This window comes from Petaurus breviceps, unplaced genomic scaffold (assembly GCF_028583685.1).
Source record: "Petaurus breviceps papuanus isolate PSGF00001 unplaced genomic scaffold, PetGlider_PUasm1.0 139, whole genome shotgun sequence".
Classification (NCBI taxonomy): domain Eukaryota; kingdom Metazoa; phylum Chordata; class Mammalia; order Diprotodontia; family Petauridae; genus Petaurus; species Petaurus breviceps.
Genome location: NW_027185697.1, coordinates 9,949,705 through 9,965,885, shown reverse-complemented (window position 1 = coordinate 9,965,885; position 16,181 = coordinate 9,949,705). Strand labels below are relative to the sequence as shown.

The 16,181-nt window shown below is 40.0% G+C and overlaps 1 protein-coding gene across 1 annotated transcript; it reads right to left on the bottom strand.

Moving 5' to 3' along the window:
* Positions 1-13,215, bottom strand: LOC138144786 (zinc-alpha-2-glycoprotein-like). The gene is made up of 6 exons (XM_069066213.1): positions 13,045-13,215; positions 10,444-10,704; positions 9,430-9,696; positions 8,068-8,346; positions 7,824-7,940; positions 1-1,377 (listed from the first exon to the last, which is right to left on the bottom strand). The coding sequence occupies exons 1-6, from the start codon at positions 13,127-13,129 to the stop codon at positions 1,313-1,315; spliced, it is 1,074 nt and encodes a 357-aa protein (XP_068922314.1). The 5' UTR covers positions 13,130-13,215; the 3' UTR covers positions 1-1,312.
* Positions 13,216-16,181: the final 2,966 nt, after the last annotated feature.

The following is a 16,181-nucleotide window of genomic DNA, read 5'->3' as shown; positions in this document are numbered from 1 at the left end:
TCCTTTTAAATTATTAGACATTAGAGCAGATTGAAAGCTGGAGAATTTATTGTATAAAATTACAAACTTTTTCAAAACAACCAACAATTATTAAGATCAGATTTGAAACAGGTGCATAAAATATAAAAGATAAATGCTGAACATATAAAATGTATAAGGAACATATGTGCATATTTGAGTCCCATGCCTAATCACCACTGTAAAACTCTAGGATGGGTGAATAGTTTACAAACAAGAACCCTAAGTAAGCATAGTAGAGTATGTTGATTAAAACTATTCTTAAATAATTGAAGGGTTTGTGATTTGCTTTTGTGGGTGGGCCCTTCACCGACACAAACCACTATGTCTCAGTGAATTAAGACGTAATTTGCTTATGCTACTGGACAACCTGGTAGTGAATATTTATGAATTCAGTTTGATTAGTGTTGGGAGAACAGTCATCTCGTCCCATAAATGGACCTTATTGAGCTTGGGAGGACCTGCCAGTGTTTCTGCTCTACTGGCAAAGCTTAGAGAAGCCTAGATCACCAATGCTACAATGAGGCATCAACAGAGGACATTAGCGGAGGGGGACAATGGCAGCTAAGGGAAAAATACAAACCTAGATAAAAAAACATGAAAAAGTACTTTGTATGAATTTTTCTTTTAGTATTGCATGTATACTTTGCTCCACCCTCCGTAATGCAAAGTAAGAGTCTTGAGGACAAGGAATTTCCTTTTTTGTATTTATTTTCTAGATACCTCGTGCATAGTAGGAATGCGATAAATAACAATCATAAGAATAGCTAGCATTTATAAAACACTTTAAAGTTTTCAAAGCACTTCACAAATAGATTTTTTGATCTTCACAATAACTTGGAGGCAGGTGCCATTATTATCTCCACTTCACAATGAAAGAAAATGAGGCAAAAGTGTCAAGGGCTGGATTTGAACTCATTTGTTCTTGACTCCAGGTCTAATGCTTTGTTAATTGAGCTACATGGGGGCCTTTAAAATGCTTGTGGAACAGAAATGAATCAAGAATAAACTAATGCATTTTATAGGCATATTATACAAATGAATTTCTTATTAAGTGTAAATGATTTTATTTTGTGCATGCTATTTAAAATGAAATGTATAATAATGTTTCAAAATTAGATGTTCATAACGTATTACATTTCGAAGAATTCTGCCTTGGCTGCCATGTAAAAAGACAATAATCATTCTGGTAGAGAGATGAACCAGGGAAAGCATTAAGACTATTGTGCAGGAAACTCCAAAGAAGATAGTGATTAACTTGCCTGGAGTCCTCTCCTTGGCATATTCCATTCCTCTACTGTGGTGGAAGAGTAGGAGAAGCAGTAGAAGGAAAAGATCCTTGCAGCTGACCTGTTGAACCTGTAAACAAAGACCTCGAGGTTGCTTTTCCCATCCAATTTCATTCCCTCCCCACTATCCTCTGCATTCCCATTGAAGTTCATACATTCTTCCAAACAAGTAGAGAAATTTTCAGAGGATGCACAGGCAGGTGAATCACTTGAGAAGTCATTTCATTTGTCTTCCTGTCTCCAAGCAGGGCCACCCTGACCTCAGAACCTGAACTCCTAAATCTGACCAGGGTTCCTCAGATTTAGAAACCCATTTGTCTTGTATGCTTTTCCTGTCACTGTGGGCAATGTCCAATAAACTCTCCCTTAAACACTTTCCTAAAAGTGCCCTTTGCCCCCAAATTTCTCACAATAATTATAATACCAATAACAGAAGCAACAATAATAATAATGGAAGATAATAGGATAGTGACTTGTCTCAAGACCATTTCTCCCTGAGCCCCACTCGAAAAGATGAGAACAAGAAAACCACAACACCAACAATGGGACCATCAGAATCTCCCTTTTTTCATGAACAGCCAAATGATAAAATCCACATACTGAAAGCAGAGATCTCAAAAGATCCTTGAGAACGCAACCTATAAATAGTATTCGAATGCATGACCACAGATTAAATGATTATCCACAATTGCCTGGAAATAACATTGATTCATAAACAACTAAATAATATTCCAATAGATGTCATTATGCCACATGGTAGTTTCTAAGGTATATGGAATGAGAAGCTAGGAAACTATAGAGGCCTTGAAAAGGAGATGGAAATTAAGTGGGAGCAGGATGAGGTGCCTGTCCTTCCTGTCGTATTACTTGTTGTTGGAGTCATGCTAAGTATACCCTCAGTGAACTTCCAGGAGATGAACTGATACCCTAATATCTTCATTCAACTATAAATTGTAGCTATTTTAGTCACTTCTGTAGTGTTCCACAGAGTGTTCATTATAAGAGAATAATATATTCTTGCTAATTGTTCCCAAGGTTATTTCTATATGGTTTTCATTGAAGACAAAAAAGTAACAATAACAATCCCTTATATCAAATGGGTACCCTCTACACTGATGCAGAGGACAGTCTCTCCCTGCCTTAGTAGATGGACTTTTCATGAATTGCTGAGGCCAAAGGAAATCATCACCAGTTCTCTTGGTGATGGGACACTCCACTTTTATCTAGAATAGAACTCAGAGAACAGAAGCACAGAATATTATGGGGGCCATACTTGGGGCTTTCCAGCTGGGTGGAACTTGGCAGAGCTTACACCCTTCTTTAATAACCTCTAGGAACTCCAGGTCACCTCCAGAACCCAATGTGACATGATAACAGGATTTCCATGGAAAAATAATAATAGCTCATTTTATGCCATATATGTATGATAAGGATTAGCTCATCAGTGCATGATATCAATAACACCATGGCTAGAGGTTTGAGATCTAGATAGAGTAGTTTATTAAGACCAAGACATACTCATCCAGAAACTGAAGACTCCATGGGTCTATGTGCTCATGGAATCTTAAATCTGGAAGTAACAATAGGGACTATCTAGTTCAGCCCTTACATGAACTGAATTTCTTTTGACAAAATTTTTGCCAAGCAGTTTTGCAACTTCTTCTTGGAGACCTCAGCAAAGCTGAACTCACTGCCTCCTGAGTTAGCCCACTCCCCTTTTAAACAGCTCTAATTTAGGAAGATTTCCTTATGAGGAAACTAAACTTGCATCTCTGTAACTTTTACTCATTGCTGCTACTTCTTTCTCTCTTCTGGAGAAAAGAACAAGTCAGATCCTCTCCTGTGTGTCATGAATAGGAATAATATCAAGTCCTACCTAACCCTTCTCTCCTCTAAGATAAACATCTCAGATTATCCTTAGTACACAAGCATTTTCATTTCTACTACTTGAGAAAAGAAACTGACAGTACAAGATTTGTATTTCTGGGTCTCATCTCTAGATATAGAAATAATGGGCTCTTGACTAAGAATGGATTATGTTTAAATAGGTCTGTGAAATGCAGTTGCTTGGAGTTTGGGGGATCAAATCAAAGGAACTTCAAGTGGAAATTGGAGTGGGAAGGAGAAAAATGCCAACATATATTTCCCCAATCATTCAGAAACTGCATAGTAGTAGATATGATCTAGTACATAGAATATACAATGTTTTATAGGAGACAACATTTAAGAAGAAAAGAAATAAAATCAGTGTTCTTATATGGCTGTGTTCGAGTGTGTTAAATATGACATAAACGATTAGAGATATTAATGTGTATCACTATGAGAGAAGAAGATACTTCTAGCTGACTTGTTAAACCTGTGGGAAAAGGTCTCTAGGTAATCCTCTTTTTATATTTCCATGACCAACCTAGCCATTCACCATCCTCATGGAAAAAGTAGAGACAAAGGAGATAAGAGTTCTGGAATTTCTTCTGTCAGGAAAACCATGTATTTACAAGGAAGCAAATTAGACCTTATCAACATTTTACTGTAAAGAACTCTGGATTTTGAGTAAAAAAATTGTCCTAATGCTAGACCTGTTATTTATTCCTTTTTTCCCCGGGTCAGTCACTTTCTCTTTCCAAGTTTACTCAATATTTAAATAGGGGTTATTTGGTCTTTTTTGGAGGGGGGAGGGCAGGGCATTTGGGGTTAAGTGACTTGCCCGAGGTCACAGGGCTAGTAAGTGTGTCAAGTTTTTGAGCCTGGATTTGAACTCAGGTCCTCCTGATTCCAGGGCTGGTGGTCTGTTCACTGTACCACCTAGCCACTCCCAATTTACTCAATATTTAAAATGCACTAGAGTATTCCTAAAATTTCTATGAATTCTAAATCTTATGAATATTGTGATATCACTGAGATTTGGAGGGATGTGGTTCATATCTGCACTAGAAGCTAAATCTAATTTAAAGAGAAAAAATAAAATTTATAACACACAGTCTTACGAAATTCACAATTGGGAGGGAGCTTGGGAGCATAAGGGTGATGGCTAATGGTGGGAGAAACACAGAGTATCACAGTGGGAAAATACTCTAGACCATACAGTCAGAAACAGTAAATAGGTAATGTATTTGAGAAATAGAATATGAATGTGATACACTGTCATGATATGCTACTGATGGGGGACTTTATCAGGAAAAATATTGGAGATCGTCTAAAATCACAGCACATAAGAATTTCTTGCCTTACTGACAAATTTTTTCTTTCTTTTTTGATGTTTCATTGCATCTGATATTCAGTGTAACTGTAGTCCCCAACTTGCTTAAGAAACGAGGCAAATATTTTTAATTATCTGCTCCCCCGAGCCAAGTTTGGTCATATTTTCAGCTTAACATAATTCTTTTTTTTTTTTTTACAAAAACTTATGTCATCAAAATCCTCGGACTCTTCTTTGTTGAATTATCATTATCATGACTGAAGCATTGAGGCCACAAGACTGTGGTTCTCTCTAAGCAAAAATGATTCTGGCATTTTAATCAAAAGAGCAATCATGTGTTGAATAATGATGATATACTTTGAAGGAGCTGTGATCTCTTTGATGTCAATGATTCCTTTAGTGATACCTCCTGCCACTCCTCCATGTATAACTTCTTTCAAAGGTCAAGGGAACCTGTTCTGTAGCCCTGATTCTGAGCAATAAATAAGAAATTGATTATTGAAGTAAAATTGATGAGGATCTTAAGAGGCAGTGACAACACCTTTCTCGCATTCATGATAGATAAAGAATTGAAAGTGAGACCATTTCTGATGGCATCATAGATTTTTAGATAGTGAATGTCAAAGCTTTTAGAGAAATAATAGCATCCCCTTGCCCCACAATTCTATTAGGAAAATTCAATCAAGATAGAAGAAATACACTCTAAAACATAATTATAATAAAGGAGAAAAGGAGAGAAGATGTTTAAAAGTTCAACATGGCTACACAGGTTAATCATCTCCCCATTTAGCTTTTCCAAAGACATTTATCAAAAATGGAAGAATCTGGCAACTAAAAGTAAATACAAAAAACCTATGTCAAATAAGGATAATTTTAGTGTCAGTGAGCTGAAACTGATGATGAATGCTCAGCACAAGCATAAAGAGCTTTCTACTTTTAAAAACCAATTTGACAAAGGGACCATTTCTCAGAATGAATGGAATGATAGTAAGAGAAAGCAGAACTACAGCTTGGTCCCAATTAGTGTGAATAAAGAATCCAGTGAAATGTCACGTTATTCAAATCTGTAGAGCATATTTCTATTGTGAACAAATGGCCATAAAAATGTAATTATAACTTCAAATGATATGAAAATGTTTCTGTTGGGTCTACCAAGAAAAATGGTATTAGAATAAGGAGATGAGGCACAGAAATGGCCTACAAAGAATGGAAGCCTATGTAAGATGGCAATTAAAGAGTTTCTGAGTATCTTAATAAACTTAAGTCACCAGACTTGGATTAAGAACATCTCATAGTACTAAAAACAAACAAAGTAATCTTGATGACTTGTTGCCAAGTCACTGACAGTGATCTCTTAAAAATAATGGTGAATAAAAGAGGACCTACTAGTCTTTAAATGGACATATTACCAATTTTTTTAAGGGAAGGCCATGGACACCTCATACGAGTGAAGTCAATGAACTGAACTTCAATTATCAATACAATTCTACTAAACATTAACAAAGGATGCAATCACTCCCTCTCTGCCTTTTTTCTTGTGTGTGGTCCAGACCCTTACCGTTAAGGGTGAAGGAAAATCCCAGTGAGGAACTCTCTCTACCAGTGAAAATTTGAACCCTCTACAATTATGTCTTAGAGTTTCCTGGGGATCTTAGAATGACTTGTTCAGGGTTACTCAATCAATATGCGTCACAGGTAAGACTTGAATCCAGATCTTCCTAAATTGAAGACAGGGTCTCTATCATGCTTCCTCTTACTTTGATAATAACAAGTACTTTAAAATATTTGTGGTAATGAGTTGAAGGTATGACTGACTGATTTGTGAGCATCTAGCAAAGGCAGTTTGATCACTAAGAGTCACCATGGTTTGTGATGCCTTGGATGGAGCAACAGATGGCATGTTAATCACTTTGGGAGATTGCTCAAAGCCAGGAGGGGTGGCTAACAGCATTGGATGACTATAAATAAAGCCAATGGCCAAATCAGATCCATAAAGGTCTCAAAAGGGCAGAACAAAAGACAGAATGTAATAAGATAAAATTTCATAGGAGTTTCACATAATTGTGTCATTGTAATAGAAGGAAATCTCCATGAGAGCAGGGACTATTTTTTCTTTTGTCTTTGTGTTACAAGGGTCTAGAAACCTGTAGCAGCAAGCACCCCAGCGTTCCCAGGGTGGCTGCTAGCACAGGTTCTTGCATCTACTTTGATAAAGGAAAGCAACTCAAAATGGGTTAACAAGCTTACTTTAATCAGTCAGACATATATCCTTTACCTTGTTCAGGGGGAAAAGGTCAGCACCCTGAATTTCAAAGTATACAGACAGAATTATGAAGACAGAAACAGATCAAGTAGACAGCTTTCCAAACTGTCCAACCACTACATCCATACCAAATCAACATCTGGGTTTCAACATCTGGGTTTTTCAAAGCCGGGGGGTTCTGGACAACGGCTTCCCAGAATCCAGATCAAATCACAGAACACTTCTCAAAGTGAGCCCCAAAACAAAGCTACACATCAGGGCTTATATAGCCTTCTCCTGGCTCAGAGAATGTAACAACCTTTTGGACCCACTGACCAATCAAAAAGTATCAACTGAAAAACAAGCCTCGCACCCCAGGCTGCAGGTGCACTTTAGCCTAGGGGCAGGGAAGATCTTTAAAATTTACATTCCCATTACACAACCCTTGTAGATCATCCCTTGACAAATGTTTATTAGATTGGATTGGATCAGATTGCAATATAAGTAAATGTCTAATAGTTGAATTAAAAATAGCAGTAACTATAAGACATATTAGTACACATATATACCCAGTGCTTTGTGGGGGAAAAAGATATAGGACATTTAGTATACTGAAAACTTAATATAACTCAACAATGTTACTTGGTCTTGTTATGACAGAAAAAAAAGGCCAAAGTAGTCTCCAACTATATTACTAATTAATTAAAGATCAGCAATAATAACTATGATCAATAATAATTACTGACATTTGCATAGCACTTCAAAATTTGACTGGCCCTTTATATGAATCATATTACTATGAGGTAAGTGCTATTATTACCCCCCTTTTACAGATGAGCAAACTGAGGCTTGGAGAAGTTGATTTGCCTAGGATGTTTGTTATTGAGGAGTTTTTTGACCAGGAATGGTTTAGACTGCATAGATTTTGTGTCTCACTGTGATCCTGAGATTCTGGGATTCTCTTCTCAAAACATTTTCCTAAGACAAGTTATTGAGGTTGCTATAATAGCATTTCCTGGCCCCTTGAGGGCTCCCCATCCAATACCTTTCTGTCACCTCTCTTTCATTACGTTCATACCTTCTTTCATCTTCTTCCATGCTATGAAGGCCCCAGCACAGCTTAGCAGTAGAATGACAGCCAATATAATGCCCAGTGTCAGGGTTGAAGGCTTCTGCATTGTGGGCTTTTCAGGGACTATAGGGAGAAAGGATAGAATGCAAGTGGGTTTGCATTCAGTGAAAGAAGGAGGAAAGGAATGAAACTACACTCTAGGACCTGGTCTCCTGGGAATGTGATGAGAATGCCTGGTTGAAGCACTGACCTGAATATACAGCAGGATTCTTCAGCTCAATGTGTTCCACCACACAAGTATAACCCATCCCCGAGTCCTCTGGTGGGAGCTCTAAGGTAACTTGGAGGTAGAAGGTGTTATCCATATTGGGCAGGATGCCACTGGAAGTCTCCTTTCCCCATACACCCAGCTTCCCATTCTTCTCCCAATGCAGCAGGATGGACTGAGGGTAGAAGCTTGTGGCTGTGCAGGAGAGAATGGTGCTGCCTTTTGGATTGACATGGTGGGCTACAGTCACCTCAGGGGGCACTGGGAGCAGAGATCAAGAAAGAAGACCTTATGTCACTATCTCAGTGAATGTTTGATGCTTCACTTTTCTCTACTTTCATTGATGTTCCAGTCTCCTTAATGTAGCATTCTCTGACCTGTTGGCCCTAATAGACCAAGTCATTGAGAGTAGCATGATATTTTATACCTCTTTTCATCTCCTTGGATAGCTATAAGAGTGCTAGGTAAACACTGGTTACAGAGTTTCTGAACTATCTTCAAGTCGTTTGGTCTGCTATGATGGATTAAGAACAGAATATTTTTCAACAGGTCAATATACATATGATTCATGATTTCATCAGTGGGGGTCCTTCTAATGATGAAGACTGCAGACCACCTATGCTTCTAGGCTATCCTTCATGTGTTTCTGTCATTGACCTCCCAAAACTAACAAATAAAAATGAAACAGTACCTCATGACCAAATTCCTGGTCATGATGTTCTAAATTTGGCTAGATCTCTCACTAGACAGCAGGAACAAAGACCATCATTTTGGGGGTTATACATAAAGTTTTTCCAGCTTGGTAGGACAAAGCAGAGTATTATTCAGCTGTCATAGCCTTTGAGCTTCTAGGATAATGCTAATGTCTTGATGAGGCAGGCAGGAGGAGCTTAACTGAAGCAAAAGAAATATAGAAAGATGCAAGGAAAGACAGAAAGATGAAGGAAGAAAGAGAAAAAAGAAAAGAGGAAAGTGAGGAAGGAGGGAAGAAAAAGGACAGGGTAAAGAGAAAGAAGGAAAGAGAAGAAAAAGTAGAAAAATAAAACAGAGGAAAGAAGGACAAAAAGATAGAGAAAAAAAGGAAGAAAAGTAGGAAAGAAAGAAGGATGGCAAGTGAAAAAGAAACAGAAAAAAGGAAAAGAGAAAAGAAAGGAAGAACAAAGAAAGAAGGAGAAAAAGAAAGAACCCCAAGCTTTTTCACATTCTCTGATTTCCCCATTGTAAGTTGGCACTTTGGTCAGACGCTATGGATCCTGCAGGTTTCTCTAGGGCTCCAGTTAATATACAGAATGGTGGGGGTGAGCTAGACTTCCTGGGAAGAGATGGGAAGAAGCAAACACTCACCATTATCCTTTATGCTTTTGTACCCAACGATTTTCCTCATCAGGTCAACACAATATTTGGTCATGTAGCGTTTTCTTTTATCTGTCCAGAAGGGGCTATCCAGAATATTCTGGTACTTCATGAATTCAGGCTTTAAGTTCTCCCAGTGCCCAGTTTCTTCATCTATCCTGTAATATTCCTCTCCATCCCAAATTAAATGGATGAAGCTTTTTACCTTGATGCCATTGTCTATTTCACATTCTGCAAAGAATTGCCCTGTGTGGTTTCCTGTGAAGAGACATTGGGGTGGGCTCTTCTGGGACTAGTGAAGAAAGGAAGACCAGTAACTAGGATCAACTGCAGCCCATCCCTAAACAGAAGGTCTAAACATGGGCATAAAACTGCAAGCCTCTGGGTTCAGGTTTACTGATTAAGAAAGTTTGGAGAATAGTGAAAGTTCTTGGGATGGAGGAAGAAGTGTGTCTTAGAAAGACTATAGAAAGATATGGTGACCCAGGATATTGAACCTAGTGAATAAAGCCTAAGGCTCAAGGATGGATTCTTTTTTTTTTTAAAGCAATCAGGGTTAAGTAACTTGCTCAAGGTTACATGGCCAGTTATTTCTGGGTGTGGTGCTGAGTGTCTGAGCCCAGATTTGATCCCCAGGTCATCCCGACACTGGATCCGGTGCTCTTACTCGCTGAGCCACCTGGCCTCCCCTAAGCAATCGGGGTTAAGTAACTTTCTCAAGGTTACACAGCCAGTTATTTCTGGGTGTGGTGCTAAGTGTCTGAGCCCGGATTTGATCCCCAGGTCATCCCAACACTGGAGCCGGAGCTCTTACTCACTGTGCTACCTGGCCACCCCAAGGATGGATTCTTTAATGCTCTTTCTCCAGGTCAGCAAATAACAATGGACTGGGACAAGGACATCCATTTCAGTGGTATGATCTACTGGGGATGGATCTATTGGACTTGGAAAAGGAATAGACAATGATGAAAAGAGGAACAGGGGAAATGAGTACATCTGACTTACTGTTATCATTAGTACCATTCTTTGCTAAGTGGTGCATCATCCAGTGGAGATATTGCTCATGGTCCACCAATAAATCACGCATCTCAGTGAAGTAATTGACTCCCAGTACTTTGGAGGCCCAGGGTATCTTTACAATAATTTGCTGCTGTACATTGTTGTAGGATACCAGTTCAACATCATCAATGAAGTTAATTCCACTTACTTCCAAGAGAGAGTAGGGTGTGTCCACAGCAGTGAACTGACCCACATATTTGTGGTGAGCTGAATCATTGGAAAAAAGTGAAGAAGAGAATATGGTGTTTCAGGTTACCAGAAGACCAGTGTTTCCTCTAATTCATTCCTTTGCCCTTCCTCTGCCCCCATCTTCTGTAAGGGGAACTATACAAATGATCCCAAAATTTAAATACTGAACTCTCTCTCTCTCTCTCTCTCTCTCTCTCTCTCTCTCTCTCTCTCTCTCTCGCAAAGCATCACCAGCTATATAATGCAGTGGATAGAATAGTGTGATTATACTCAGGAAGACTGGAGTTGAAATCCAGCAAGCACACACTTAGGCTGTGCAACCCTGGGCCAGTCACATAAACTCTTCCGTTTGCTTATCCATAAAATTGGCACAATTTTGAACCTGCCTCTCAGGGTTCTTGTGATGATAAAATGAAACATTTGTAAAGCACTTACCACAGTGCAAGGCAGAGAGTAGGAGCTTAATAAATGCTTATTTGAAAAAAAAAACGCCATTTCTTTTGGACATCTCCAATTAGATTTTGCCTATGGGTAGCTGAAACACATGTCATAAACTGAACTCATTATCTTTCCTCCTAAGCCAACTTGTCTTCCTAACTTTCCATTTCTGTCAAGAACGCCACTAATATTCCAACGACTCTGGTTTGTAATCTCAGATTCATCCTTCAGTTTTCCCTCTCTCCCTCCTCCCCAATGTCTGACCAGTGGCCAAATCCTACTGATTCCACCTCTACAACTTCTCTCAAATTCAATTCTTTCTCTCCATTTACTCAACTCCTACCCTAGTCCTAACCCTCATCCGCTCTCACCTGGACTTTTGCAGTTTCCTCCTAATTAGTTTCCCTTCTTTAGTTCTCTTCCTCTCCAGTCAGTCTCCCCCTGACCTTCCCATTTTCTATTCCTAAAACTCATCACTCTCTTTCCCTAAATAACTCTAGTGACCCCTTAAGGCCTCCAGGACAAAATACACATTTTTTCCAACTAATGACATTTAAAACCACTCATTGTCTAAGTCCAGTTCTCCTTTCGGGAAATATTTTATAGCCTTCCCCTTAATGCATTCAGCATCACAGTCAAACGCGCCTTCTGACCGATCTTCACATCGAATATTCCATCTTGTGGATTTTTGCTGACACTTGTCTGCCCAACCTGGAATGTGAGCCTTCATTGCTTCCAACTTTGAGAATGCCCAACTTTCTCTAAACTACAGCTCCAACTCCACCTCCTACAAGATTTTTCCTAGTCCCTGCAGCTGATAGTGCCCTGCCATAATAAGAATTAATTTGTATTTACTTATACATGTGATGACTATTTATTTCCAAGCATGCAAGTTCCTGTCACAGCGTAGAGAATTTATGTGGAATAGCAGAAAAAAAACATTGACTTTGGAATCAGAAGAAATAGGTTTGAATCCTATTTCTAATATTAATTGTGTAATTTTGGGAAAGTTATATAACCTCTCCAGGTCTCAGTTTCCAAATTTGTAAAAGGATAAGGTTGGACTCTGTAACCTTTCAGATCCCTCATTGTTCTCCTCTACATACCATCATCTTCACTCACACCACCTCGAACCTAGTTTGGACCCTCTTACTTTTCACCTACAATAGGCCCCTCACTGGTCTCCCTACCTCAAGCCTCTCCCTTCTTCCATCCACCTTCCCCTCAGCTGCCAACATGATTTTCCTAAAGCATTGTTCTATCTCACTCTCCTTGTTAATAAACTCTAAAATGTCTCTTTTATCTCCAGGATAAAGTTTTTTGCTTGTCCTTTAAACCTTTCAGAACATGTATACTTCCTGCCATTCCAGCTGAGAGTCTTACACTTGACTCCCCTCCACTCATTTTCCTACTCAAGATCAGCTTCCTGACTTCCCCACACCTGCACTCTACCTTCCCCCCACCCCCTTTGTTTCAACTGTTCCCTGTTCCTGGAATGTTCTCTATCCTTCTCTCCACATCCTGGCTTCCTTGGATTCCTTCAAGTCTCAGATAAAATGCCATCTTCAGGAAGCCTTTCTTGGTGACCAGAATTACCAGAGCTTTCCTCTCCAAAATTACCATCCTCTACTTCCTCTACTTTGCATGCATCCTGTAGGCATCTTTTTATTTACTTGCTATCTGCCCCATTAGAGTGTGAGCTCCTTGGAGGCAGGGACTGAGTTTTGTTTGTTGTATTTTTTAGTATCTTTAGCACATACAACATTAGTCAGAGTGTACAAATTGTTTAGTAAATACTTATTGACTGAATACCTAGCTTTCCTGAAGCCTCTTGAATATAGTGACTGACTTCCCCTATCACAATCAAGTCTCCATGGTCTCTCTCTCCTCTCTACCTGATGTCTTTCCCTCTAGACTTACCTGCCTGGGTCTGTCTCAAAGCAAATACCTCTAGAATGAGAAGCCAGGCTGAAGAGAACCATCTCCTTCTCCTCTGACACTCCATGATCTTCAGAAGGTGGCTACCTGTCTTCTTGTCACCCACACCTCAGCTGTGGGAGGGTTTAGACACCTTGTCCTGTGTCCCAGGCATGGCCTAAATGGGAACTCAGGCCTCTTGTGTATATATCATGGCTCCTTCCCTCTCTCTCCACCCATACTGGGGTTGGCTCTGCTGAAGCCCTGCCCTGTTCTTATTGTCACCTACAATGTCTGTTATGAGGTCTAAAGCTTTTCCTGCTTAGAAGGTATGAGAGGAAGTGAAACAGAGTCTGTGGTGAGGGCAGGGAACCTCAGAGCACCATCATCCTCAGGTATTGTCTAGGTGGCCCAGAAATGGGCTGGTTTCATGCCAAACACCTGTCTTCTTTCCTAAATGTTTGTTGAACCTAGAATTTTTAGGTCTGACAAAATAACCAGGGAGACTTCATTCTGGAGGAAAGATATGGGGAAGATCCCATTCCCCCTTTCCTCACATTCTTCTCAGGGAGCCCTTGATTTATTGGGAAGATAGTATTCCTTCCCTCAGGGAGTCCCTGAGTTTTGGGGGCAGATTTTAATGGAGTTACCAGTCTGAAAGTATGCTATTGAGTATAATAACAGTGAATATTACCTGTTAAGGTTGGCAAAGGCCTTCATATATATGATTATCCCATTTGTCCCTCACAACAACGTGTGAAGTGGGCTCCTTTTTCATATAAGGAAACTGAGGATGAGAGAGATTAAATACCTTTCCCAGGTATTATTCCTAGTGAAAGTCTAAGGAAGAATTGACAGAGAGGTCTCCCTGCCTTTGGTGATGTTATTGACAGTACTCCATACTACCTTTCAATGATGATTAGTTATGTCTCCTCTCCATGTGACCTGCAGAATGCTGAGTTCTGTTCCAGGATTAGGGCACTGAGTCTTGGCTGGTTCCTCCCAGTGTTTGTAGACTCACCATCTGGGTGTCTGGCTTCCTCCATTGTGACTGTAGGGTGTGCTGCCCTGGATCATCCCTATTTCTGAGTCTATGCATCTTTAGCATATAGCACATCACTTGTAATGAATATGTGCTTATTAAATTCTTGTTGACTGAGCGAACATATCCAGTGTAGAATCTGTGGGGTCATGCCTGATCACTTATAGGCATTTAGTCAAAAAGCTCATTACTGACTTTCCAAAGTCCAAGGTAGAAAAAAACTATCTTTCATCCCAAACCCTCCCCTGTTCTCACTCTCATTATTAGTGTTGATGCGACTTCTACCCTCTAAATCCCCCAATTTGTCAGCCTCAGGGTCACCCTAGACTCCTCTCTGGCATTCACCCCGTATCTCCAATATGTTTTCAATACTGGCCATTTTTCTGAGTTTTCTCTACATCTCATGTGAATCCTCTTCTCCCCTCCATATACCCAGAAACCTTAAACAATCCCTTATCACCTCTGACCTGGATCACTGCAGTAGCCTTCTCATTAACCTTCCAGCCTCAAGTCTCTCCCCACTACATTCCATCCTTCACACAGGTTCTACCTACTCAATTCTGAGTAGCTAGGAGTAAGGGGTGATGACCACTTGTTAGTGTGTTATAATTGGGGTTCTTCTTCAAGTCTGGCTTTCTCTAGGTGGTAATCAAGGTTCCCTCTTGATCTAAAAATCTATGATTATATAAAAGGAGGAGTGAATTTGGGGAGTTCTGTTTACAGCAGAACAGTGCACCTATGGAGGCTCTGGTGTTCAAGGATATTCCTGGATGGTTTCCCTATGGGTCTACACCAGTAATCCTTTATTTTTTATAAGTTCCTAGGAAGACCTCCTCAGCCAGTACATGCTCCATGTTGCCTGAGTTCTTCATCAGAGGACACCAATTGTCCTAGAAGATGGAGAATGACTCTGGCAAGCCTAGTTAGAGTGAAAGTTTTAACAAAACCTCTGGAACTCTTTCCTGTATATTATCTGGGGCCTGCCTTTGCCAGACAGAGGTCACAGAACTTTTTCATTTAGAGATCAGACTAAGTAGACACTTTTTGTACTGAAAAAAATTGCTCTAGGTTAATTCTTTGGATTTTATAGGCACTATCACAGTTTACCATGAAGGTATTTTAACCATTTACAAATGTTGTGAATCATTTCTTTCCTTATAGCTCCTCAAAGACAAAGGCTCACCAGGTCTCCTCCTCCTCTTGAATCCCTCACAGTAGCTAGGTTGGACCTGGGCACACAATGGGTGCTCAAGAAGGACTAGATTAATGTGTAGACACAATTCCCGGGAAGAATCAGTGATGGACAACAAATGGTAGAGCCCATGCAGTTTGTTTCTTTACTTCTCTAGACTGAAATGTTCTCACCTCAAGTCACAAGCCCACTATGGTTTTGGGGAGAGTGATGGATTCTTCATTCAGAGTAGGGGAAGAGGGAGAAATGACTGGTGAGAGGGGGAGGAAGTAGATCAGACTAAGATTTCCTTCTATTCCTATAAGCGCCCCACCCCCCCGCTAAAACTTGTAGAAAAGTCCCTAAGATCACCAAGGAAAGGACTTTGTCTTTTTTCTCAAGGGCTTCAATCCTAGAAACCATTCTTTTGACATTTGAGGCCATTTCTACTTCCCACTTCTTGGCCTTTGTGGTCCTTGGAATCCTGGTCACTTCTTCCAGTGGAAAGATGACACTAGAGCTGGTCACAATGTTTGAGAGTCAGCCAGTGACCACTGCAATCATCATCAGTGACCAAAGTCCTACATCAAGGAGGTGTCTGGGAGAGAATGTGGTCCAGAGTAAAGTCCAGTGTGGATTAAAGAATGTCAAGAAGGAGGAAGAAAATCCATGGAGCAAACCTCACCAGTTCCCCTGCCTTCCTCCCCAGCTCTTTAAATGATATGGAATCTCTGCCCAGCTGTGTTTCCAGCACCCAGTGCAAGGTTTGTTGGCCCAGATCTAGAGCTGAAGTTTCCCATAATGTTTGGTTCCAGTATCACCTTCTACATTAGACCTTTCTTGGTCTCTTCCATCTCTGCCATATTCTCTCTTGCCAAAACAAACAAACAAACAAAACACAAAACCTCACCCTGTATATCATTTAGA

Excerpts from the sequence above, each read along its gene's own strand:
- LOC138144786 (XM_069066213.1), bottom strand. The coding sequence starts at position 13,129 with ATGGAGTGTCAGAGGAGAAGGAGATGGTTCTCTTCAGCCTGGCTTCTC. Across the intron at positions 10,705-13,044 it reads TTTGAGACAGACCCAGGCAG|CTCACCACAAATATGTGGGT; the intron begins GTAAGTCTAGAG and ends CCAATGATTCAG. Across the intron at positions 1,378-7,823 it reads ATGGAAGAAGATGAAAGAAG|GTTCAACAGGTCAGCTGCAA; the intron begins GTATGAACGTAA and ends CTTTGTTTACAG.